This window comes from Kwoniella europaea, chromosome 1, assembly GCF_036810445.1.
Source record: "Kwoniella europaea PYCC6329 chromosome 1, complete sequence".
NCBI classification, from domain to species: domain Eukaryota; kingdom Fungi; phylum Basidiomycota; class Tremellomycetes; order Tremellales; family Cryptococcaceae; genus Kwoniella; species Kwoniella europaea.
Window position 1 is genome coordinate 2,079,133 of NC_089487.1, and position 22,432 is coordinate 2,101,564.

Sequence of the window (22,432 nt, forward strand, 5' to 3'; positions counted from 1 at the left end):
ATTGCCCGCAGGTGGCACGGTGGCTTTTGTACAGCTTACCAGGTAAAAAATATCGAATAAAGTTCAGACCCGACTTCTTGACTGCATTATGGGTGCGTACGAGCTCAGTACAGGCGGAAATACGTAGATTACAAAGCGTACAGAGCGCTGAGAGTAAGTCAAATTTCTCACTTGATGAATGATTTGCAATCAAATCGTTTCAATATGGTATCTCTAGATATGCGTTCCATTTCCACAAGTATAGGTTCCTGTTCATATCCCTTATATGCCGTTTCTCGGATGAATGAGGAATTCCTGGCTTCGCATGAGCTTTCGAGGAACATTTGGCCACAGTTGGTTCACTGAAATCAAGCTCAGATACTGATCCCCGGTGGTCCACGCTTATATATCGGATGGTGTTCCATTGTAGAAGAGCCAGATTAGTGCAGCAAAGGCGCACGGCAGATACTGTTAATACCATTTGGATGAATTGCCGTACTGCATTCTGAACAACTGAGGAGACCAGCGAAGTTTTCAATCCACCCTCACTGTATACGATCAGTGAGATATACTCTGGACTAAACTGAAAGTATGTGAAAGGAATGCAATGTACGGACGTCATTCTGACCCATCTGTACAGACAACCGGAGGGCCCTTTGCTTCGTGAGCACAGCCCAACCCAGTTCGAATCACTGTAAGGATGTAGCCTGACGATGTGCTGCAAAGGACCAAGATGGGACTACATTTCCGGTCTGTTTGACATTGCTTCGAGCAGCTGTAGTACTGAAATATGCCAATTTCGTGCATGCCCTACAAGTATGTAATGGCATGGTCGTATGGAGCTACCATCGTGAAGTATTTATATGCTATACCTTTCCAATCAAATGTTGTCTCTCACAAATTGCAATTTGGCATTCCCAACAGTCAGGGCATCATTACTCATGTCCATCCATTCTTTCCACTTATCTTCAGAGCTTGTAGTGGGTACCAATCGGTGAGGAGGTGCAGGCGTAGGCGTTGGATCAAGCAATTTATTACTATTGATCTCTTCAAGTCTCCTGTATTTCTCATCAGTTTCAAAGACAGATCGTTTGACGCTACCTATCATATCTTCTGTCAGTGAGTATGGTGATAGGAGACTAGCTTCATACTCCCTCAATAAAGGCATTACCTTCTTCGTCGATTCGATACAATCCGTTAATCTCCCTTCAAACGCTTTAGTAAATCGCCAGTTGGGCAGAGCCGTTTTCTCATATTCGTCACTTATCTTCTGTAATTCCTCAGCCCACCATGAGAATCTACTAAATTCAGTTGCGTATGCGGATCCCGAGCTTCTCACAGTCTCGATCCACTTGGCCACTTCTGGTAACCTGTTTCTCTCCAAGAGGCTCTGGGTCCCGCTCTCGAATTTGCTGCACTGAGTTTGGATCTCTTGATCTGATAGGGTGGGATGTCTGAGTTCCGCATTTGTTGAGTTACCTAAGGCGATTACGGCTTTATAATGATCCTCGATGGATAGATATGAGAGTGGGCTAAGTTCAAATTGCAATCAATAGGTCAGTCGACAAGTTGAGAAACTGAAATGTATCGGACAAACGCACAATACTGTGGAATTAGATGCGGTAGAAGCCATTTTCACTCTATCAATTTAAATACTGTATGGAGGAGAAAGCTACTGTATAGAAGAGGGGAAGGTGGGAAGTCAGAATGAAACAGTGAGAATAGCAGTGCTTGTATATAACCTTGGAAAGACCGAGTCTGTTTGTGATTTGTGACTCGTAACCTACAATTTCACTTCCTAGTACATGAAAGGATATTTGAAGCTATGTAGGTTCTGAGATCTTTTGTGTATACAGCCCTTTCAACTGTCTCGGATTCGCAAAACTTTGTCACAAGACAACACAATTATAAATAAGCAAGTAGCTCTATGGTATGGCATCACTGCAATGCATGCACACACGATGTAAAGAGGTGCTTCATGGAGACTACAATAGAGTAATTCAACCACCAATATGTAGGAGATTTTCACATTATGTGACTCAAGCTCGATATATCACTGTGACACTCTGTAATCATCGATACGTCTTCTCTCATTGATATCCATTCATCCCACAAACCTATATCCTGCCTCAGAGTCTTGTTGTACCTTTTATGAAGATTAGGATCAGACAGATTCTGTTCGCTCTCCCATAGGAAGGATTCCAGCCTTCTGTAGGAGGATTCCGCCTTCTCAAGCGAGGAATATACTTCGTTGAGGCGTTTGGTCGCACCTACACTTGGATGGTCGTTTGTCGAACTAGCTCGGTTGGTATCTTTCTGCTCGTTTTGTCCTGTTGTGGAAGCGCCTTCGATGAATTTTTGAAGATCCACATCGAGTAGAGATCTGAACTCATCGTCAAATAATCGATCTCCGACTTCATCCAAATTCGCAATTGAGTCATTGTTCGGTATGGCCTTACTGTCTACTTCTTCTGCCTTCTCCTCTTCAGTGATATGGGCTGTGTTCATACTCCCTCGCAAAGAAGCCGTTACCAATTTCGTGCTTTGTATAGAGCTTTTCAGAACCCTCCTGAATTCTTGGTCCCATTTCTGAATCTTACAGAAGACCAAATCCTTCTCTGCGCATTTCCATCTCTGCTCAAGCTCTCTCAAAGTTGACACCGAGTCCGACTCTGAATTGGCCCCAGAATGTACACTTGAGTGTCCATTTTCGTTCAGTATCATTCTACCAGGATGAAGTTCACGGAATCCTAGGAGGGAACACCGATATTTATCGTATCTCTGACATACCGCTGACCGCTGCAGCATCTTGGGAAAGTTGCTGATTCTCGGGGTCACGTATAGACTGGCTCAGTCGTTCGACTCCCAGAAAAGCAGTATCGATACATCGTCTGTAATGGTCTTCAACGGTGAACAGCGTGTCTGTTGCCAGACGATGATATGAGGCGGGGCAAGAATTCAGCAAGATCGACTTATGTTTTCGGTTATATATCTATTACTGCAAGAGGGTGGGGACGCAGACTCACCGGCGTAGAGGAGAGCGCTACGGCCAAGACTACCAATTTGGTCTGTCATGTTTCCAGTACTCGAATACCTTGTACCGAGAACTTCAGCTCGATGAAGTAATCTTCGTGTGAGCTATTTCGCGATAAGGTCTTGAATGATTGGTACTTATGGTATATGGTATTTGATATTTCAGTCTGAGCAGATTTAGTACAGCAGTTTCAGTAGGTTTTACATTGATACTGAAATTGCCAAATAGTGAGTTCAGCTTCTGAATAAGAAGTCGAAACACCTGAGAAAGGATTGTCACAATGATCAAGAGGATGGTTCGAAACGGGAAGCTAGTTCTTCTTGTGCTCTGTGTAATTCTTCTATTGTACATGAGCGTTTACTCCACATTCAGAGTCTGCAATAAACTTTCTATCACCGCAATATATCCATCGGGCGAATGAAAGGTGATAGGTACTTGACATGGTCAGAGTACAACATCCTTCATAAAGGCAATATGAGAGTAACAAGATAAACTCCTTCAACATACAGTCGGCATTAAACCTACTTCTCCACCCACACCTCATGCCCCGATTCATCCTTTTCCACTCCCCACTCCCCATCCTCTTTCTCTTTCGCTTGAGATTCGGGATGGTCCAAATCGGCTAGAACTTCGTCCAATCCTTTAACCTCCGATCTACCCACTCCCTCCTCCTCGATCTTCTCACCTATCACCCTGACCACTTCTAGACCTAGATCGTAGAACCCATCGTTAGTCTTAGGGTTGAACATCCCCATGTGAGCTGAGACTTCATCTTTCGCTATGGTGTTCGAAGCCGTATCGAAATGTTTGTACAATGGGTGCGTCATCGGTGGGAGGATAGCGAATGTCCGTGAGACTAGTTGAGTGGGTGGAGAGGAAGGCAAATGGGTGTAGTAGCTATTCGTCACGATTGCTCATTCAGTAAATCTGTGTCCCTTCTTCAAATGCAGTCGAAACGTATCGAGGGAAAGAACGCAAAGAACTCACTTATGGAATACTATCTTCCTGCCTACTATCAACTCATGTATAGCCACCAGCCTGTTCTTCATGCCCTCGTCGTCCCATAAATTCTTCACGAAAGTCATATGATCGTACCCCCATTTCCATCCCGTGATGAAATCTTCCCTTCGATAATAGGCTGTGCCCAAAGCTACAGCACCCAAAGCGGCGGCGCCTAGACCGTACATTGTTTTACTAGATGGTGCAGCCATCGAAGGTATCTTCGACCAGAAGGAGCTGGCAGTTGTTGTTGTTTCGGTAGTTGAGGATGAGGCATTGGGTAAAACGGCAGTTTCGGTTTCCTTCTCCTTGCCCTTCCCGCTCGAGGATGTCCGACTATTCGATGGTCCAGCTTCTGGAGCGGTTTCCGTCTTCTTTCCAAATTTCCCAAATCCCAACCCTAGAGCCATGGGCGACAGCATGCCGACGGTAGAGGCGATATTACGAGCCTGGTCGACGTAGGATGCGGCTTGGGATAGGTGATGTTTCTGTAGAATTGAGAGAAAAGTCAGCAGCGAAGCGGGTCTCCATCGGACGCAGTTGACCTCAATGACTCACAAATGTATGCTGTTGTACCAAAGATGAGGGAGCAAAGTGATGATTAGTTGTTCGTTTCATTTGTAACATCGCTATGGACTTACAGGATGCAAACCGAGATACTATATCTTATATCAGCGCGCAGGTCCATAATCCGATAGCACAGAGGCACTCACAGGAGTATCGAAAGCTGAAAAAGACAGAATGGAGTTCTCGTTAGCTAGATGCAGGAGCTATCAGCCCCAAACCAGCTCACCTAGTATCCCCACTATCCTAGGCCACATCATATCTCCTTCTCTCGTATTACTCGCAATATCCCTTGCAGCATCAGCAATCAATAGTCCTCCCATACTATATCCATGATATTCAGCTTATGACTCCAGGACCAGAAGGCGTGGTAATCAGCTCACGAATGTCCCATCAAGACCACCTTTGCCTTTCCAGCTCCTCCACCTGCTCCATGGTCGTTTTCTAGGTTCACCACTAATTCAGTCAACCAATCTACAAATGCTAACGTCGCTGCCGTCTATTCCACTTGTCAGCTACTTCTCCTTTGACGCGATGCGGCACGATAGCTCACCAGTTCGCCCCGGGTTTGATAGGCTGGAAATACACGGCTTTCCACTTTGAGTGACGGGTGGGTCGTAGCTAGTAAATGGGATATGCCTGTGTCAATGTAGATCCGTCAGCTTGAAGTCTCACATTCCCACGAGATTACATGAAAGCTCACGTTCCGGGAATGACTCGAACGTCACGTCGTTACCTTTGAAACTGAGAGTCACATCAATCAGCTAGAATACAGACACATAGGAAAGAAGAACGGCTTACCCGTGTACCCAGACGAGAAGAAGCAGGTCTTTTGGTTGGGTGGTCATCTTGAGGGATCAAGCAGCTTGGGGTAGCTCCTGGTAGCTATGGTTATGTATTCTCTCAAGGAGAACAGAGTATTCGAACGTGTAAAATGTCAACATAAAACATCGGCAATCGTCATGTTCTCGGTGGCAACGAACGCGGAGATGGCTGGGATGTCCGCAGGTCCATCTTAACTTTCTTCGCCTATTGCGATCATCAGTTGAATGCATCATTTTCTCAACTCAACATACTTTACTCCTTACAATCTCGAGAGGGAGAACAAACATCATGTTCACAATCAAGAACATACCACCTTCTTCCACTCAATCCTTCTCAGATGATATACCGTCCACTCATCGGAGACGTCCAGCTGAATTAGAGGCTATGGATTTAGACGAAGATGAATTTGGTGCCGGACCAAGTAGGAGGAACATCGTCACTCCAGGAGAGATGATAACTAGCTCCAAGGAATACATGAGGTAGGTAGTACCATATGGACTCATCATTGATGGAAGGATAGCTTATCTTTACTGCTGATAGGGGTCACGGAACATACGTTGAAGAGACCAATGTCATCTCAAGTGTCACAGGTACGATAGAGAGGGTTAATAAACTGATATCCGTCAAACCCGTTCGATCAAAGTGAGTCCTATGAATACAATTTCAAATGATATTGCCTCTAACTTTCAGACAAAGGGGCTGGACCTTGTCTGCTATCTAAACATACTGATCAATATTTTCGATACTCTCAGATACGTTCCGGAAGTAGGAGATCTAGTAATCGGACGAATTGTCGAAGTGGGGCCTCAGAGATGGAGAGTCGATGCGAACGGGCGACAAGATGCTGTGTTGATGTTATCCTCTGTGAACTTGCCTGGTGGTGTACAACGAAGGAAGATCGAGAGTGATGCATTGAAAATGAGAGAGTTTTTAGCTGAAGGAAATGTGAGTAGATTATATCCTTTATCCCCTTTATCGGCTTCAGCATGATCGACCACCTTTCTATTGTGCATGTAAAGGGGGGATAGAGGCTAATGAATCAATCGTGACCACCTTAGTTACTGGTTGCTGAAGTCCAAGCTTTCTTCGGTGATGGTGCAATGTCGTTACATACTAGATCACTGAAGTATGGTAAAGTGAGTTACACCGTCAATCAACCTGTCATAACGATAAGGACTTATCGCTGATGGCATTCATCAGCTACGTAATGGTCAACTTCTCACTGTGCCACCTCAACTGATCCGTCGTCTCAAATCGCATTTCCACCACATTCCTCCACCATGCGGACCCACAGGCGTAGACGTGATATTAGGCTTGAACGGCTACGTGTGGGTATCGAACGGTACTTCGCAGGAGAAGAGGGAAGGTGGAGAAGGGTTTGATTCTGAGGGTGTATATAGCGATAAGAATGATGTGAGTGATGTCTCTTCATGTGGTATATGGCAGCTGAATTGGTTCGATGTAGGATATCCCACCTGAAGGTAGACAGGCTATCTCAACTGTATCCAATCTAATCAGACTCCTTGCAGTTCAAGGTATACCCCTCACCGATACGTTGATCGAAGAATCATTTAACTGGTTAAACCAAAATCAGTTACCTCCTGGACCATTAACTCAACCTGACAAAGAGAGGATGTTAGCTGAAGTAGTCGGTATTGAGGTATCTGCGTAGGGAGCTCGACCCATCATGGCTAGATGCAATAACTGGGAGATGTCTTCATTTATAGGTGGCTTGGCATGGCATGACATGGCGATGAGCGATATACTGCGTAATGCATCTTATTTTGTCTACATATCTATGTACAACTGTTATATCTGATCCGTTTTATCGACTGATTTTGATTATGTACAATACAAGCTTAAGCTATGTCCGACAAATGACCCAAATTGTATTTTATGTTTTCACTTCTTATGGTAGGTAGTATGCTATAAACAACTCTCGATAAATCCCGCAATTTGTGTCGGGTTTTACCATCCTACATCCCCACTAACCCATTTCTTCAACTGTAAATGTCTTTTACCAGCTTTCTTACTTAGAATCCATCTTTCCAATTGATAAGTCTCGTAGGCACCTTCAGTCTCTTTCATAGCTTTCATATGTTTCGGTCCCGAGATAGCTTTGATTGCGTGTCTTCGGCTATACAATAACAACCAACCAATTAGTCAGTATTCATTTATACGATATATGTATTTGTCAAGGGATAAGACTTACCTTTGCCAAATGCAAGTAGCCAGGTTGAGACCAGTATGATCAGGAACGCCATACCAGTACATGACCAATCCACCGTTTTTCACCGCTTCCTCATGAGCCTCTCGATCGGCTCGATAGAGTGATAAATTGGATGATTCGGGTTTACGACGTGAGCGGAATACTACACAGTACCATTCTCTTTCGATAGCTTTAGGTAGGGACTGAGAAAAAAGGAAGACAGCCATCAGCGTTATATACTAAATACTTTCATTGCTGGTTTCAGCAGGCAGCAGGGGGGAGAAGATCGACTCACCAAAGCAGACCAGTTGAACGCCTCATCATATGGCGTTGAAGCATAATCTTCATCCCAAGGTTTAAAATGATGTAAAGCCTGATGTAAAGCTAAACTGGCAGGATCGATATCAGGTAATCTAGTTTCAAACCCTTTTAAAGCTTCTACCACTTTGACCAGGACTTGAGTCGTCGAATCCTTCTCCTTCTCCTTTTCGTTTTGTTGTTGTTCGTGGATGTGGTGTTCGGGTAAAGGTGATAAGAGGGGAGGTAGATAGAGGATTGGATCGTTTGAAATTTCATCTGTGGTAGGTGGTAGAGTATGATGGGAATGAACGACTTCGGCGTTCACATGTGAAGAGCCAGAAGGAGAGGTGGGACCCGCGTCGGACGCACGTCGAGAAGCAGGTGGTGAAGGTGATGATGAATGTATTAATTTCCTTTCTGTCGATCTACCTCTGGTGTGTTCAGTGGATAACGCATCGTATATCACTGAAGGTATTATATCTGAATCAGGATGATTGCTAATCATCTTTGATGACGACGATGAAGAAGACGAGGAGGTCGAGGGGAGATGAGATTGTTTATTGGAGAAGTGATGAGCGAGAGTATGGGTGGCTAATGCGAAGGCCATTTTGGATGATGCTTTATATGAGATGGGAGTGGACTTTTTGACTTGGCGATGCTCAGTGCGTTTTTTTTTTCTTGGGATGGATCTCGCTCTGAGATTAGTGATTCAGTTGTTGATCGTTGTAAGTGGGGAATAAACAACAAGGCCAAAGGATGCCTGCTTACATGCGTTGTTATATATATCAATCAACTAATATCATCAAGCACGCAAGTATTACTATGCGTTTCACCTATTTGCACCATTTTCACCATTTACATTTTATATTCGCCATTGAAAGTGCAAGGGCGTGCGAGCTAAACCAAATGATCACGTCGCAAAATGGCGAATATGCTTGGATCGACGATCTCAAGAACAACCTTTTTTTCCCTTTATGGATGGGGTTGATCACGTTATATGGTTCCATTTTGAGTGAGTGAGTGAGTGAGGTGGTTTCATAAGACGTCACTTTATACTTGGAAATAACAAAGGGGAGCTCAGTTGATTGAGTTGATTATTTCTAAGTCGATAGAGGATATTTCGCATTATGGCGTGATTATAACCAACGAAAACGAAAGCAGCCACGTTACCGAGAGTACCCAGAAATCTTCCAGAAATGATCACCCCTTCCTTTCCGTTCCTGGCCCAATTTTAGCTTGATCGGCGATCACCGCATCTCCTGAAGGATGCAGAGGGAAGCATGTTACAGTGTCACTCTATGTCCTCACACTGGTCCTCAGCCTTCAACGGTCCCTCTCCTTTCGACTCTTCGTAAGCCATGAGCGAGATCCGAAAAGCCCAGCAATTACAACGACATTTTCAACAGTATGGCATTCACATGAGGGTATCAAATTGGTATCGTATCTTATGAACAGGTATGATAAAGTGATATTGACCTTGTTTGAGCATATTTGATTCTGTCTATCTTCCTTGCAAGCCCTATGCCACGAAAAATGGACAAGTCTGATCTCCTTTCTGTTTAATCGAGATATTGCCTTCTAGGTTTTTACTCTTGCCTAGCATGATCGAACCTCTCCACCCACTCCACCACCTTTCCCCAGTCCCCAACCCTTTCCACGCCAGGAGGTAACCAACCATCTTTTATCCTCTGTTCCCTCAACTTCTCGTACTCGTCCAACAAACCTTTCTCTTGCTTCTCATGATAAGTCATGCCTTCTATCGGCGACTTCTTGGATGGATCGTGGACAATGGCGTTCCATGGATAATCACCAAACAGTAATACCTTCGTAGGCCCTTCGTGCGGATAGGTGGAAGTTGAGACGTCGTAGGCGTTTTCGGAGGAATCGTCAATAAGGAATAATGATGAGGTGGTATGTATTATCTAACAAGTTGTAAACCAGATCATGTAAGCTATACTGTCCATTTTGTTTGTCTCTTGTCATACGATAAATCTGACCTACCTCAGCTTTCGATCGTTTATGATGCGATACCACCGCTTTCCTAGCTACATGACCCTCTTTCTCTTCGCGAGTAGGTTCAAGATGCTGGAACGCCCCGGTGAAATGTATCTCATCGAATACTATCTCATTTAATCAGCACTGCACTAGATCATCTCCCGAAGCTCTGGCAAAAGTTCGAGTCAAAGTGACTTAGGGAAGCGACCGTAGCGATGCTCACTATCAGGTAAATATTCGGCTATCCAATCTTCTGTCCCTGTTCTCTGATTTTCCGATCTAGCTGTTATGATGATCAGACTGTGAAATATTGCAGTATCAGTCTGCGAGCCAGCCCAGTGGTTTATTCCAGATGTTTGGGACAGATATAGTGTGATGCAAGAAGAATACACACTTGTAACCCAGGTCTTTCAAACGTTTCAATCCCTCTTTAGCTCCTTCAACCGGGGGTGCTCGCATGTATAGACCACCTTGATACAGCTTCGCCTGCATCGTCATCGAACACAACATCGAGTCAGTTCCAACCGTAATGCGAGATGAGGAATAGCTGAGCAAGGTAAGTTTGGAAGGTTTACCCACAACCATTCCGACTGTCTCCTCCGGCGTGCCCCACCCTCTGTTCATCCAATATAAGTAATTCTTAAAATCAGCCAAAGTCAATGGAGGTTGAGTATCGAATAATTCGTTGTGCACTGTACGAGTGAAAGATATTCGTAGATATCAGCATGCAGGTTCTCCAAATCAGATCATACTTCCCAAGCGATGGCATGGTATTGCATGGGATGGATGAATGCACTTACTATGTACTATCGTAGCATTTGTTTGACTGTGAGATCGAATTGTAGCAACGTAATATCTGTGATCAGCTTGTGAAGGAAGAGAGAAGGAAAGCACGACCACGACGCCTGCTTAGTGCCTCAGCCTTCCCGATGTTCCCGATCTTTTATTCAGGATCAAGGTGAAGGCGACCCAATCCCCAACAAAGATGAGAGTGGAATGATGGAATGAAACCATGAGAAGGACGATGGCTTTACTGTACTCACCATAGAACATCATCCATATCAACAGCGATCGTCCCTTTCCAACCCCTCCTTGACGGTGTGGTCATCCCACTAGCCAAGATAGTTTCTACGTCTGACATCGCGAACTCTGATCTGATTGTAATGACCTCCTCTTTTCCTGTGAGATTTGTTTATTGGGCTGTATGAGTGTCCGGTCAAGACAAGATGCCTATCTGTCGGTATCTTCCAGATATGATTTTGACAGTCGTAGCTATAAGATTACTTGCAATGAGGATTCTCAGATCATTCGATCCTTTGACTATATCCTCTTTCCTTTCGGATAGCCGCTTCGTTCGATTCGTTTTTATCCTTTATATAACGGTGACACTATATTGGTAGTCCGATGAAGATCAATCCGAAAGCAGGTGATGTCGTTCCTACCTTACAATGGTGTTTGGATAAGTTGGACAGTACTGTAGATATAGGTAGGTATGAATCAAGTTTGTAGAGTAGTGTATATATGTATATATGGATTTCCAGTTCCAACACGAGTAGATTCAGTAATTTAAGTTTAACATTCCCTTAATCTTACTGTCATGTATGTAACTGCTCGTTTAACCCAGCCGAATACGAATCAAGCGACGGACGTCCTTATTGGGCTGTAACTCTGTTATTGTCGAAATGAGATCTTGAGATTTGATCGTCGTCAATGATAATGATAATGATAATTGTACCATGCGGTCCCATTATCTTTCGCATCCCGTATCCATATCTATATCTATATCCATATCTGGATCTGGACTGTTTTATGCATGTGAGGTGTGACCAACAAATCAAGTCAAACCAGGCACTCTTCGGGTCCGTTGAATAATCCATTAGACCATTGCATTCTCGATGATCCGTCTTTGTCTCGATTTTCTGAGCCCTTCGGAACTAAAGGTATCTAGCATACGTACCTTCAGAAGTGGTAAGATCATCATGCCCACGTCGATCTCCTATATAGTGCATAACGATTACACTATATATATATATATATATATATATATATATATTTACTGTTCGTATCTATCCGTTTGACACCTAACATCTTACATTCTAATATGATATAAAAATACAACATGAGAACTCGATAGAATACCATAGACAAACGAACAATACTCGATTATGCACCAAAACAAATAGAAACAGTATACAAACATGACACGATCTGAACATTTCCGTAGTACCCCGATCATTTGATGGTACCTTTTCCTCGGAAATCAGACTAAAAACTTACTCGTATGGACGGTGCGTCGAGGCACCCGAATTCCCATGATTACTAGTATGAGTACGATTCCCAGGTCCCATCAGAGGAGGTGGACCGACAGTGCTTTTCAAGGGCGGTAAGCTGTTTTGATGTTGATGTTGATGCTGATGATGGTGATGTGGAAAGTCACGAGCGTATGATCGATCTGGAGGATATGGTGAGACACCATGATGTTGATGCTGATGGTGATGGTGATGATGGTTATCATTGTGATGTGATGAATCATAATTCCCGTTCGGTGCGTGTGCGTAAGAATTTGATCGGTGTACTACAGGCACGGGTACAGGTGGTACAGCATGAGGCGAATGATGAGCATTGGTATCAGACCAAGATGGTCTATGTGTCATAGATGGTATAGGGACTGGAGTGGTAGTTCCCGCTCTGTGAGAATAGATATCATTTCTGGATGTCCCATTCGACCATGATGTCGTACTCGAAGGATATGGCGAGGCAGCTGGCAGGGAGGATGAGGACCGATAACGGTCAAGATCCGGTCTCTGGTCGTACCTTCCATAAGCAGCAGCCGAAGTGGGTACCGGCGCGCCAGATCTAGGTGAAGGTCTGGTCATTCCGTCTATATCCCGTTCGTCCACTGTACCATCCGATGCGGCATCGATGGTATCCGGATTGGAGTGAGCGGTTGACGGTCGTCTATCGACGATGGAAGAAGATGCAGGTGCATCGTCATTGAGTAACGCTGATATTCGCATGCCGCCCGTCCGAGAGACAGGTTTCAAAGGGCTAGAATCCGGGATACCGCCGGACTGTATCGTTGGTGTGGCTGTAGCAGGTGCATGAGGTGGACTAGGAGGGAACATGCCTAACCTAGGTTCGTATCGATCTTGACTCATGAATGATGGGTAGGCATCGTAGATCGTTCGAGTGGGTTGAGCAGAACGGAAGGTTTCGCTTCCGGACTATAAACACAAAGTGTGAGCTGTCAGTACAATTCGCAAACGTGTGATGAAATGAACTTACTAAACTAGCTACCGGTGATACCCTCCCAGTCAAACTCCTCTTATCTTCTTCAGCTTTGATGCCTCCCAGATTCAACGGAGGGAGGGGCGCCCCAGTCCCATCTACCAATTCGTTTCTATGTCCTTCCAAGAAATTCCCGACTTGTCTTTCTGATTTACCCTTCAACTCAGCTGCGATCGCTTTGATATCCGCGCCATGAACCAAAACAAGTTCTTTCACCCTCCTCTTCTCCTCCACTGACCAATACGAGTTGGTCGCTGACCGTCTGGTAGGTTTCTCTGCTGATCCTGTACCCGTCGGAGTAGCTCCAGGAGTGGAAATCGAGTTGGCGATAGGAGTAGCATTGGGATCAATCGTACCCTCAGACGTGTCCGCGAGAACCTTCCGTCGTTTACCTGCTCGTTTGACTGGAGGAAGCAGCTCAGATTGAGCGGTTGTCGGATCGAGAGATTCATTCGTAGGTGTTGCGCCTGCAACGGATGTGACAGGAGCTGGACCGGGTGTGATCGTAGTAGCGGTGACCGGAACAGTAGGAGTTGAAGACATGGGATCAACAACAGTGAGAGCGGAAGGAGTGGAAGGTACAGATGGACGAGCAGCGTTGATTTCCGATATAGAGCTGACTCGAGGGCGTTTAGCAGTCTTCATCGTCACTCTCATCTTAGCTTTCGAAGTGATGACCGAAGGAGCTTCACTTCCTGCTCTAGAAGTGACATTCGAGTCAAGCTTCTCATCATCGTCGTTGGTAGTAGAAGCGATACTAGGTGCGGTTGTCTTCCTTCTTCGTCCGGGTCCGTTTCCTTCGGCAGGAGTCCCCACTGTTTTACCTTTTCTAGCGCTCGTGCCAGGTATAACCGACTCTTCCCTTTCTCGACCTCCTCTGCCAGGTGTATTGACTTCATTTGAGACAGTCGGTTTCTGTCTATCCATATCGGCCAAAAGAGCAGAACTTTTACCTCCCTTCTTGATCGGCATAGTCTTCTTCTTACCTCCACCACGTTTACTAGCTAACATGCCCTTATAATCCACCTCTTTCTTCGTACGGTAGTAGTACAATACACAGTCGGAAGCAGACTTGTTGGGGATACCATCAGCGATTCTACCGAATTGTTTCGGATAAGCCATATATCTTCTAACGAAAATAGCACGTTCTTCGGTCGTCCATATAGGTTCTGCGTTACCTTTGAAATCGTAGAATGCCAGTGGATCTTCCACTAGATCATTATCATCGTCATACCGAAGTTTACGTTCTTCGTCCAGTAGCATATCGGGAACAACAGCTGAAGTCTTATTGGCTCGATAGGTCGGATCTTTCGCTGCTGTATCAGCAAGACCAGCGAGGATCGCTTCGAACTCTGCCTCGGTATGTACAGCATCTCCCGCACCTCTTCGTCTATTACCTCGGGCATTATACAGATCTTCAGGTAGTGGTGTGGTAGGTGCGACTGGACCGGGCGTGACAACAGGCAAAGCACCAGGAACAGAATACAGATCCGCCGGGACTTCACCACGTTTCTCCATGAGCGAATCTAGGAAGTTGCAATGTTCTTGCCATTCTTGATCGAGCTCGAGGTATTCGTTCTTCAGTCTCTCAGATTTGGCTGCGAGATCTTCCTTCTCCCGTGAAAGCGTGCTAGCTACAAGTTTCGCTACGATGCGTTGTTGGCGGCTAAGCGGCCAGGTGGTCTTCTTCAACATCACCGAACGGTCGTTGTCATCTTTCGCTATTACTCGGGATGAGTGTGCAGGGGCAGCCGATACATTCCAAGCTATGATGGACACCGGATCAAAGGTGATAGTCTGCTTTGTCTGCCTAGCTTTGATAGCAGCGATGAGATTGGCTTGTTTGATCTCTTCAGGTGCGTCTTCCAATATAGGTGTATCCGCTTCGTCGATATCTGCGGTCTTGGGTCCAGCTTCAGTCTCCGCATCCGTTGAAGTGGAATATGCTGTAGGCATTGGATCTTTTCTGGGTTCACTGTCGCCAAAGGGTGATGACAATGGTCCGTTGGTAGAAGGCAATTGGACAGCTCTTCGTTCAGCAATAGTAACACGCCGTGCCGGTGGACTGGCTGGAGTTTCGGGAATGGCAACTTTGTCGGAGGTGATGGTTGTAGGAGATTGGACCTGAACTACAGCGGACTCTACTTCGTCGTGGGACACCGCAATGGTGGAAGCGTGACCAAGCTTAGCCTCCTGCATCAGGTTCCGTATCAGCGTTCATGTCCACCTGTATGAGAGCACGCGAATTACTTACAGTCTGTACCGTTTCCAACACAGAAGAGGTCTGCTGGATGAGAGACACAGAGTGATTAGCAGCTTCTGTAGGTGAGCTGCGTGTAGGTAGAGCGAGGACTGGAGAGTTGGGTTCTGTCTGAGCGATACCGTTGCCTGTATCTTCCTTCAACCCCGGAACAGTCTCGTTGTCAAGCGATGTATCGATAACGGCTTCAACATGACCATTAGGCAAAGTCTGTTGAGGTGACGCTGGTGTCTTTGCTTCGCCTTCCATAACTAGGTCTTCCTTTGACAATGTGGATTCTGGTACTATAGGTTCATCGACCTCCATCGGAGTATCAACAGTATCCTGGGATCTTTCGATATCTTGCTTTTCAGCTTCGACATGTGGTTGATCCTTCTGTACATCCTGTTGACCAGCTTTCATTGCCGAATTATCGTTCCTTGAAACATCATCACTACTCGCATCATTCTCTGATATCCGAACATTCATTCTCGTCTCTTCATCCGAACGTATTGGTTCCCCATGAATATCAATAGCAGGAATATTGTTCGTATCCTCAGATGTAGATATTTCAGGTATAGCTTCCACATCCATCCTCGTTCTTGCCGTCGGCCCATCTGACAAAGATACCGATGCAGGGAGTGCCAGTGACGACGATGATGGTTGATCAGCAGGTGGAGGTGGAAGAGATGGTGTATCAGGTCTTGAAGGTATATCCTCAACGTCCAAGGTACTATTCGCAGTATCATTCCGAGTCGCAGGGGGCGGTACAGGTGGTGTAGGTGGTCTATCCACTTTCTTCTCTTCATCTTCAACCTCCTTTTGCATCTGATCATCTCGTATAGTAGCCCGGACAGTAGCTACTTCTCCTTCTTCTGGTTGACCTATTGATCTTCTAGGTGATCGTTGCGAAGGCATTGATACCGACGATGACAGTTCCTGACCGTGACCATCTTCTACATTCCATCTTGCAGGAGGGTTCGAGGAGCTTCTTTTCCTATTTCTATCATTCCTATTACTATGAGTCCAGGTATCGTCAAGATTTCTTCTAGTACCAAAAGTAGATGATGGTAAAGGTGGTGAAAGAGGTCTTCTATCCCTTTCCCTCGCTCTATCCCGATCCCACCTATCTCTCTCACGATCTCGAGGAGGTGTAAAATTCCTTCTAGATCTCTCATCATACGACCAAGAAGGTACCCTCGTAGCTTGCACAGGTGAAATCACTTCTCCCTCTTCCAAATCATGTTCTTCCGCTGATGGCTCGACGTCAGGTACAGGAATTTGCGAAGTAGGTACACTAGAGGGGCCATCCGTGTCTCTAGGTCTCTTACTCTCAACTGGACTGGACGAACCTCTAAGCCGCGTTTGTGCTCCAGAAGCAGAGAGTGAAGGAGATACAGGACGAGATGTCGAAGGACCGCCGGGTCCAGGACCCGTTCCACCGACACTGACCGATCTATCGAATTGACGAGAAGTGAAAGAATCTCTATTCGGAGTATAATTATTCGATCTACTTGGACCAGAGGTGGAAGGTAATCTGGAAGAATATGAGGGAGGAGTTTGAGCGGTAGATGCGGATACTGATCCTGACCTTGGACCTCTAGGAGCAGATGGTGGTGAGCGTGGTGGTGGGGGAGGATATCTTGAAGGTACGGATGAACGAAGATCATCCTTCTCCCTTTCTCTCGGGGGATACCTGTCATCTCTCCATCTAGATGACCAACTTGGTTCTCTATCCCTTGGAGGGGGAGCATAACCTGACACTCTTCTTGGTGGGAGACCATCTGGACCATTCGACGATCGATAGGGAGCACCGGGTGAGTCAAGACTTAACCTATCTCGAACATCAAATCTATCCCTATCTCTTTCCCTCTCCCTCTCCCTCTCACGATCTCGTTCGCGCTCTCGATCATAGGGTATTCTACGTGGTGGCGATGGTGTCAGACTCCTAGGTCGAGAGCCGGGTCCAGGTCCAGAGGAGGAATGAGGTCGATAGACATTACTACCTCCTGGTCGGGGTGCGCGATTCTGCCATGGTGGAATGGCATAAGGCCGAGAGGAGGATGAGCTAGAGGAAGTAGGCTGTTTACGATTATTACGTCTATTAGTCTTGTTCCGTCCCATTGTGGTGGTGGAGATGGAAAAAGGAGAAAGGAAACAAAGCGAAAATGGGTCGAAGATAACAAGATATGGGATGTGGACAATGAAAGAAAGTATAACTACAGAAGAAGTAAACTGAACTTACATAACCACCACCTATCCTTTCATCCCTTTCCCTATCTCTTTCTCTATCATATTCACCATCCCATCTTGATACCCTTGGAGGTAACCCATTCCCAGATCCTGAAGGTGTAGGGGGTAACTTGTTACTAGCGTTACTGGGATACGAAGTTGAAGAGGAAGAGGGACGTGATGGCCCAGCTTCAGGATACATTGTCATTGAGGGATCTCCACTAGTGGGATTGGGTTTGTGCGTTAAAATGTTTAGACAGATGTGATCTGTGGTATTTATATATCTGTTCCTTTATTGTCTGTTGTTTTCGTCGGTGTTACTTCGAGATATCATCTAAATATGACATTTCTTTCTTTCTTTCTTTCTTTCTTGGTATATCTGTCAAGTGCAGTAACGGTGGTATATGAGGTAAGATCGGCCAATATATCGTTGATATCTAGTTGTTGTATCAAGTTAACAAACTACTTCTGTTCAAGGAGCGACTTGAAGTATTCCTTTCCTGTTTGACACCTTTCCGAGTAACGATGGAACAAACAACAAAGTCTAAATGTGGAATTAGAAATTTCTGATTACAAACTATAAAACCATAAAGGGAAAGTTTGTATTTCGACATTCCTACAATTACAAAAACCCTGCTTACCATTGAACGTCTTTTACACAATTTGCCACTCGTACGGGGATATAACCTTATAACGGGAATTATCAGGTACGTGCACTGCAACTGACAGTAGAAAAAGCATCGTAGAAAATCATTGCATCTCTCTCTCTTGGATATTTCCCTTCTGTCAACCCTATGGAGCTATCTAGGAGCGAAGAGGGAGAAGGGAAGATACAACAATATATTACGTCTTCTACGAATCGAAGCCAAAAAAAAAAGTTAAAAAAAAAGAAAAAAGAAAAAAAGGAGATTGTAAGAAACGATAAAGTTTATCAAAGAAACTTCCTCTTATGTATCGTATCAAACCTCTCTACGGTACCTCCACGTTACGATACGATCGATAACAAAAGAAACGATAGCGAAATTAACATGGAAAAAATAGCTAAAGTTCAAATAAAATATAAAAAAGAGAGAGGGGAGGTTGGCATTTTTGCCTATGGGTGTTTCTTCTATATGAGAGAGAAAGAGAGATAAGAGATTGAACAAGTCACTTGAACCCACCCGGATTGAGTGGGATTAAGAAACTTGATCAAATGGTATATTCGTATATCTTGATAAAGAGATGGGTATATGAGTGACTTTGGTTCGAGTCAGGTAAAGATAGAAGGCGACGTAGATAAAAACATGGTACGCGCTTTGATTTTGACATATACACATAAAATAGTAAAATAGTGTGTAATTGTTCGTTTCGTTCAGAATTGGGATGGGAATGAGGGTGAGAAAAAGAAAAAGATCTATTCTATATCTCGAATAGGAATGTGAGAAAAATTAATAAACATTGTAATGAGGTGAATATGACCAATCGGATTCGAACGAATTATCATTCAGACACCTCGTGTACGAGTTCATAGCGCGATTTCGAATGATCGATTCTGGCCTGCAAGTAATTCCGCAGTGTCAGTGGTAAAAATCACCACTGTACAGCACCAACAGGTTTACCCCACCTCTTTGACGTTGATCCATAGTTCATGTTTACATTGCCCTTGAGAGATTCCTGGAGGTACCTTGTGGGTTGAACAAGCTCGACACCAGGTTCGACGTATGCAGCATGTTGAAGAGGTGTTGCTGACTTGACGTCATCTTGACAGTCGAAGCAATGTTTTTTCTCAAAAGGAGCAATGGGATAAAGGAAGTCGTTGGACTCCCAGTCGATAGAGTGATCGGATCTAGAGCTGCCTTGAGTCCAATCGCTATATGATCGTTGCCTATGAGGAGTTTCGAGCAAGTCCAAAGGGACATGGAAAGGTTGAGTAGGCTGGGTGAAACCTCGTCGATGACTGTCATAAGATGAGAGAGAGGTATCGCTAGAGTTAGAACCAGATCGTTTCAACTCGGACATAGAAGGTAACCATTTCTTGGCACCGTCATAATCCAAAAACTCTTCGTCCTCCTCTTCATCTTCTTCCATCTCATCGCCCAAATACTCATCATTGACCAAAGCGTTGACATCCCTTTCAGCTCGTTCCATCTCTACATCCACTTCCAGATCTCGCATGTCTTGTTGAGAGATACCGTATGTTCTGGCGAAGCTTCCCCAATCTCGACTGATAGCTTGATCAGCAGCGGCGGGAAGTTCATCAGATGACAATCGGCGTTCGTAGTGAGTTGGCGGTGAGGCAATTTGACAATCATCTTCGAGTTCGACGTTTCTTGCTTCAGTCACCATGTCATCGATGATGGGGGTAATGACGAGGTCAACTTCATCAGGGAGAGCTTTGGTGATAAGCGCGGTGTAAAGCTTGTTGACGTGGTCGACCCATGATGAAACGGGGACATGAAGCGAGAAGTGCAGATCGGCAAGAGCGATTCTTTCCATTCGATCAAGTTGCTTGACGGGGATAGTAGTGACTTCGCACCATGACTTGGTCAGGAATGAATTATCGTCCAACCATTTACCAGCTAACATGAGACCTAAAGTGGCGACTCTCTTTTCGATAGATTCCAATTCGTATGATCGGTATTCTCGAAGGAAATCTCGTAATTCGGCACCTTTCACACCATCACCTTCGTGGAAACCGAGCCCGTGGAGGAACCACACAGCAGAGACAAGAGCGGTGGGCGAAATGGTCATACGTTGAATCATGTCGAGGATGAAGTTGACGAAAGTGGAGCTAGGTTTCATGGAATGAGCCCAAGCGACATTCCAAGGATCTCTAGGCTCCAGATCGGGTCTCCTTTGTCGAGTTCTACGAGGAGCAGGAATAGGTGTAGTGGTCATACCCATTCTACCCCAAGGTTTAGAGTAATCTGGAGGTGATCGACCGACACGGAGCCAAGCTTCCTTTTCTCTCCCACCGATTCCCCAGATCTCATCGGAGGCACCTCCGACACCAGGTCGGAAAGATCCAGGGGTGGCCAAAAGACTGATGACTTGATTGGCGTACCATACAGCGAAAACAGCATTGACCGTCTCGGTTGGAACTTCAGGTACGGGAGGAGCAACGTAAATTTGATCGACATGACTGGTAGGGTATCGGTAGGTGTCATGAGGAGTAATAGGTCGCTCGGGAAGTTGAACCAATCGAGGATGAAGAACAGGAGCATGGAAGTCGGTAGGGAAAGCGTTGGACCATGCGTGAGCATGTGGAGGTGTCCATACCGAATGTTGCTGTTGCTGTTGGTGGTGATAGCCCACACCTTGAGAAGGATTCAGATAAGTTTCCGGTTCAAAGGCAAACATATTGGTGTTGGCTTCGGGGTAAACAGGAGCTGATTCACCAAAGAATCGTCCTCCTTGAGAGTAACCTTGCTGCATGGAATCTTGCATATCGTGATGTCGGGAAGGGAGCATATCCTCGTTGGACCAATCATCGAGAGGTCGAGCGAGGGTACTAGCTTCAGGCGGCACGGGAGGATAAGGACCACCGTTGAAAGACATTCGAGGGTATCGTCTTTTCATCGTGAAGTCGTCCTGTTTATCGTGGTCGGAAATTTCGACATGACGGAGGTGAGTTAGGTCCACGATGAAAGGTGGATTAGGTAAAGGAGTGACAAATGAGTGGTATGGGGTGGAGAGGGTCATGGAAGGAAGGGTAGAATGAAGAGATGACATGGTCAGCAAGTCTGTAGATGGTGATGCTCCTTTTGGACAAACTTGTTTTCTACTCACTTCAATCTCCTCTTCCTCATCTGCACGTCGTTGATAGCCATATGACTTGTAGTTCTCACTTTGCATGGGGACTTCAGCTTGTTTATGGTATCCTCCACCATTGAGAAGCTTGAGAAGCTCGATATCGGCGTAATCTGGCTGCTCCGCTTCGAATGATCTTCGATCATATGCTTCTCGCCCGTTGGGCGTGTCGAAGATGTAAGGCATGATGTCGATTAAGGTAGATGACCCCAAGCGACCCAGGGGCCAAGGTACAAAACCTCCTTAGATGGAGAATGTACCGGTGATGTTGATAATGATGATTTGGAGAGAGATTGAGGGTGGCAAATAGGTTGATAAGATGCGCTTTATGGATTGTCGACTTGGGGGGTCGGTCGGTTTATATAGGTTGAAAGGGTAGGAAACCGATTGATCAAGTTTCCAATGACGTTATGGGTTGATGGAAGTCGACAAAAAGGTGAGGTTGAGAGAAAGTTGATTTGCAATAGGCAAGGAGCTGAGACTACCAATGAAGGTGTGCAGGTTGGCTGCGGAGCGTCGACTTGCTTGAATAGCTGTGAGAGAAGACCGTCTGTCGATTGGTAGTTTGAATGATCAATTCAACGTGAACGCGAGTGGACCTTGCGTATATAAGTTGAACGAAGGACGACTAGAACGGATAGAGAAGAATGGAGTCGAGACTGCTGATGTTGAAGAAGGAAAGAGATGAAAGAAGGAGAGAAGAAAGGAAGGTGGCGATGAAGAAAGGAATACGTCTATTAATCAGCCAAAATGCACCGTACAGAGAAATTAAGGTTGCGTTGCAATTTTGGGTTGAGTGAGTCGGTCGCTCGGTGATGAGGTTGGGTCGGCAACAGTCAAATAACACTTACGTTTAACTACCACTAAACACTTGACTAGCTTCTGACGGGTTTCCCTAGGATCGCAAAAGCGGGAGTGGGAGGGGGAAATATCTGTCTTTCCTATTTTCTGCGTGACCTTTTCTTCTAATCCAGCGACA

The 22,432-nt window shown here is 45.3% G+C and overlaps 8 protein-coding genes across 8 annotated transcripts; 1 reads left to right on the top strand and 7 right to left on the bottom strand.

The window, feature by feature from the left end:
* Positions 1 to 859: 859 nt before the first annotated feature.
* V865_000783 (uncharacterized protein) lies at positions 860 to 1,612 on the bottom strand (the record flags this gene model as incomplete). Its single annotated transcript, XM_066224611.1, has 2 exons — positions 860 to 1,511; positions 1,581 to 1,612. The coding sequence occupies 2 exons, from the start codon at positions 1,610 to 1,612 to the stop codon at positions 860 to 862; spliced, it is 684 nt and encodes a 227-aa protein (XP_066080708.1).
* Positions 1,613 to 2,004: 392 nt separating this feature from the next.
* V865_000784 (uncharacterized protein) lies at positions 2,005 to 2,787 on the bottom strand (the record flags this gene model as incomplete). Its single annotated transcript, XM_066224612.1, has 1 exon — positions 2,005 to 2,787. The coding sequence occupies one exon, from the start codon at positions 2,785 to 2,787 to the stop codon at positions 2,005 to 2,007; it is 783 nt and encodes a 260-aa protein (XP_066080709.1).
* Positions 2,788 to 3,534: 747 nt separating this feature from the next.
* V865_000785 (uncharacterized protein) lies at positions 3,535 to 5,424 on the bottom strand (the record flags this gene model as incomplete). Its single annotated transcript, XM_066224613.1, has 9 exons — positions 3,535 to 3,910; positions 4,001 to 4,500; positions 4,654 to 4,671; positions 4,726 to 4,739; positions 4,806 to 4,900; positions 4,960 to 5,075; positions 5,130 to 5,215; positions 5,280 to 5,320; positions 5,378 to 5,424. The coding sequence occupies 9 exons, from the start codon at positions 5,422 to 5,424 to the stop codon at positions 3,535 to 3,537; spliced, it is 1,293 nt and encodes a 430-aa protein (XP_066080710.1).
* A 265-nt stretch (positions 5,425 to 5,689) lies between these two features.
* Positions 5,690 to 7,073, top strand: V865_000786 (uncharacterized protein; the record flags this gene model as incomplete). The annotated part of the gene is made up of 6 exons (XM_066224614.1): positions 5,690 to 5,880; positions 5,942 to 6,043; positions 6,154 to 6,346; positions 6,460 to 6,537; positions 6,602 to 6,814; positions 6,867 to 7,073. The coding sequence occupies 6 exons, from the start codon at positions 5,690 to 5,692 to the stop codon at positions 7,071 to 7,073; spliced, it is 984 nt and encodes a 327-aa protein (XP_066080711.1).
* Positions 7,074 to 7,369: 296 nt separating this feature from the next.
* Positions 7,370 to 8,517, bottom strand: V865_000787 (uncharacterized protein; the record flags this gene model as incomplete). Its single annotated transcript, XM_066224615.1, has 3 exons — positions 7,370 to 7,538; positions 7,614 to 7,813; positions 7,906 to 8,517. 3 exons carry the CDS (start codon positions 8,515 to 8,517, stop codon positions 7,370 to 7,372), a joined length of 981 nt encoding a protein of 326 aa, XP_066080712.1.
* A 979-nt stretch (positions 8,518 to 9,496) lies between these two features.
* On the bottom strand, positions 9,497 to 11,046 carry V865_000788 (uncharacterized protein; the record flags this gene model as incomplete). Its single annotated transcript, XM_066224616.1, has 7 exons — positions 9,497 to 9,832; positions 9,912 to 10,030; positions 10,129 to 10,205; positions 10,300 to 10,391; positions 10,485 to 10,597; positions 10,706 to 10,731; positions 10,949 to 11,046. The coding sequence occupies 7 exons, from the start codon at positions 11,044 to 11,046 to the stop codon at positions 9,497 to 9,499; spliced, it is 861 nt and encodes a 286-aa protein (XP_066080713.1).
* Positions 11,047 to 12,178: 1,132 nt separating this feature from the next.
* V865_000789 (uncharacterized protein) lies at positions 12,179 to 17,866 on the bottom strand (the record flags this gene model as incomplete). The annotated part of the gene is made up of 4 exons (XM_066224617.1): positions 12,179 to 13,129; positions 13,191 to 15,386; positions 15,448 to 17,514; positions 17,678 to 17,866. 4 exons carry the CDS (start codon positions 17,864 to 17,866, stop codon positions 12,179 to 12,181), a joined length of 5,403 nt encoding a protein of 1,800 aa, XP_066080714.1.
* Positions 17,867 to 19,233: 1,367 nt separating this feature from the next.
* On the bottom strand, positions 19,234 to 21,639 carry V865_000790 (uncharacterized protein; the record flags this gene model as incomplete). Its single annotated transcript, XM_066224618.1, has 1 exon — positions 19,234 to 21,639. One exon carries the CDS (start codon positions 21,637 to 21,639, stop codon positions 19,234 to 19,236), a length of 2,406 nt encoding a protein of 801 aa, XP_066080715.1.
* Between the last annotated feature and the right edge of the window lie 793 nt (positions 21,640 to 22,432).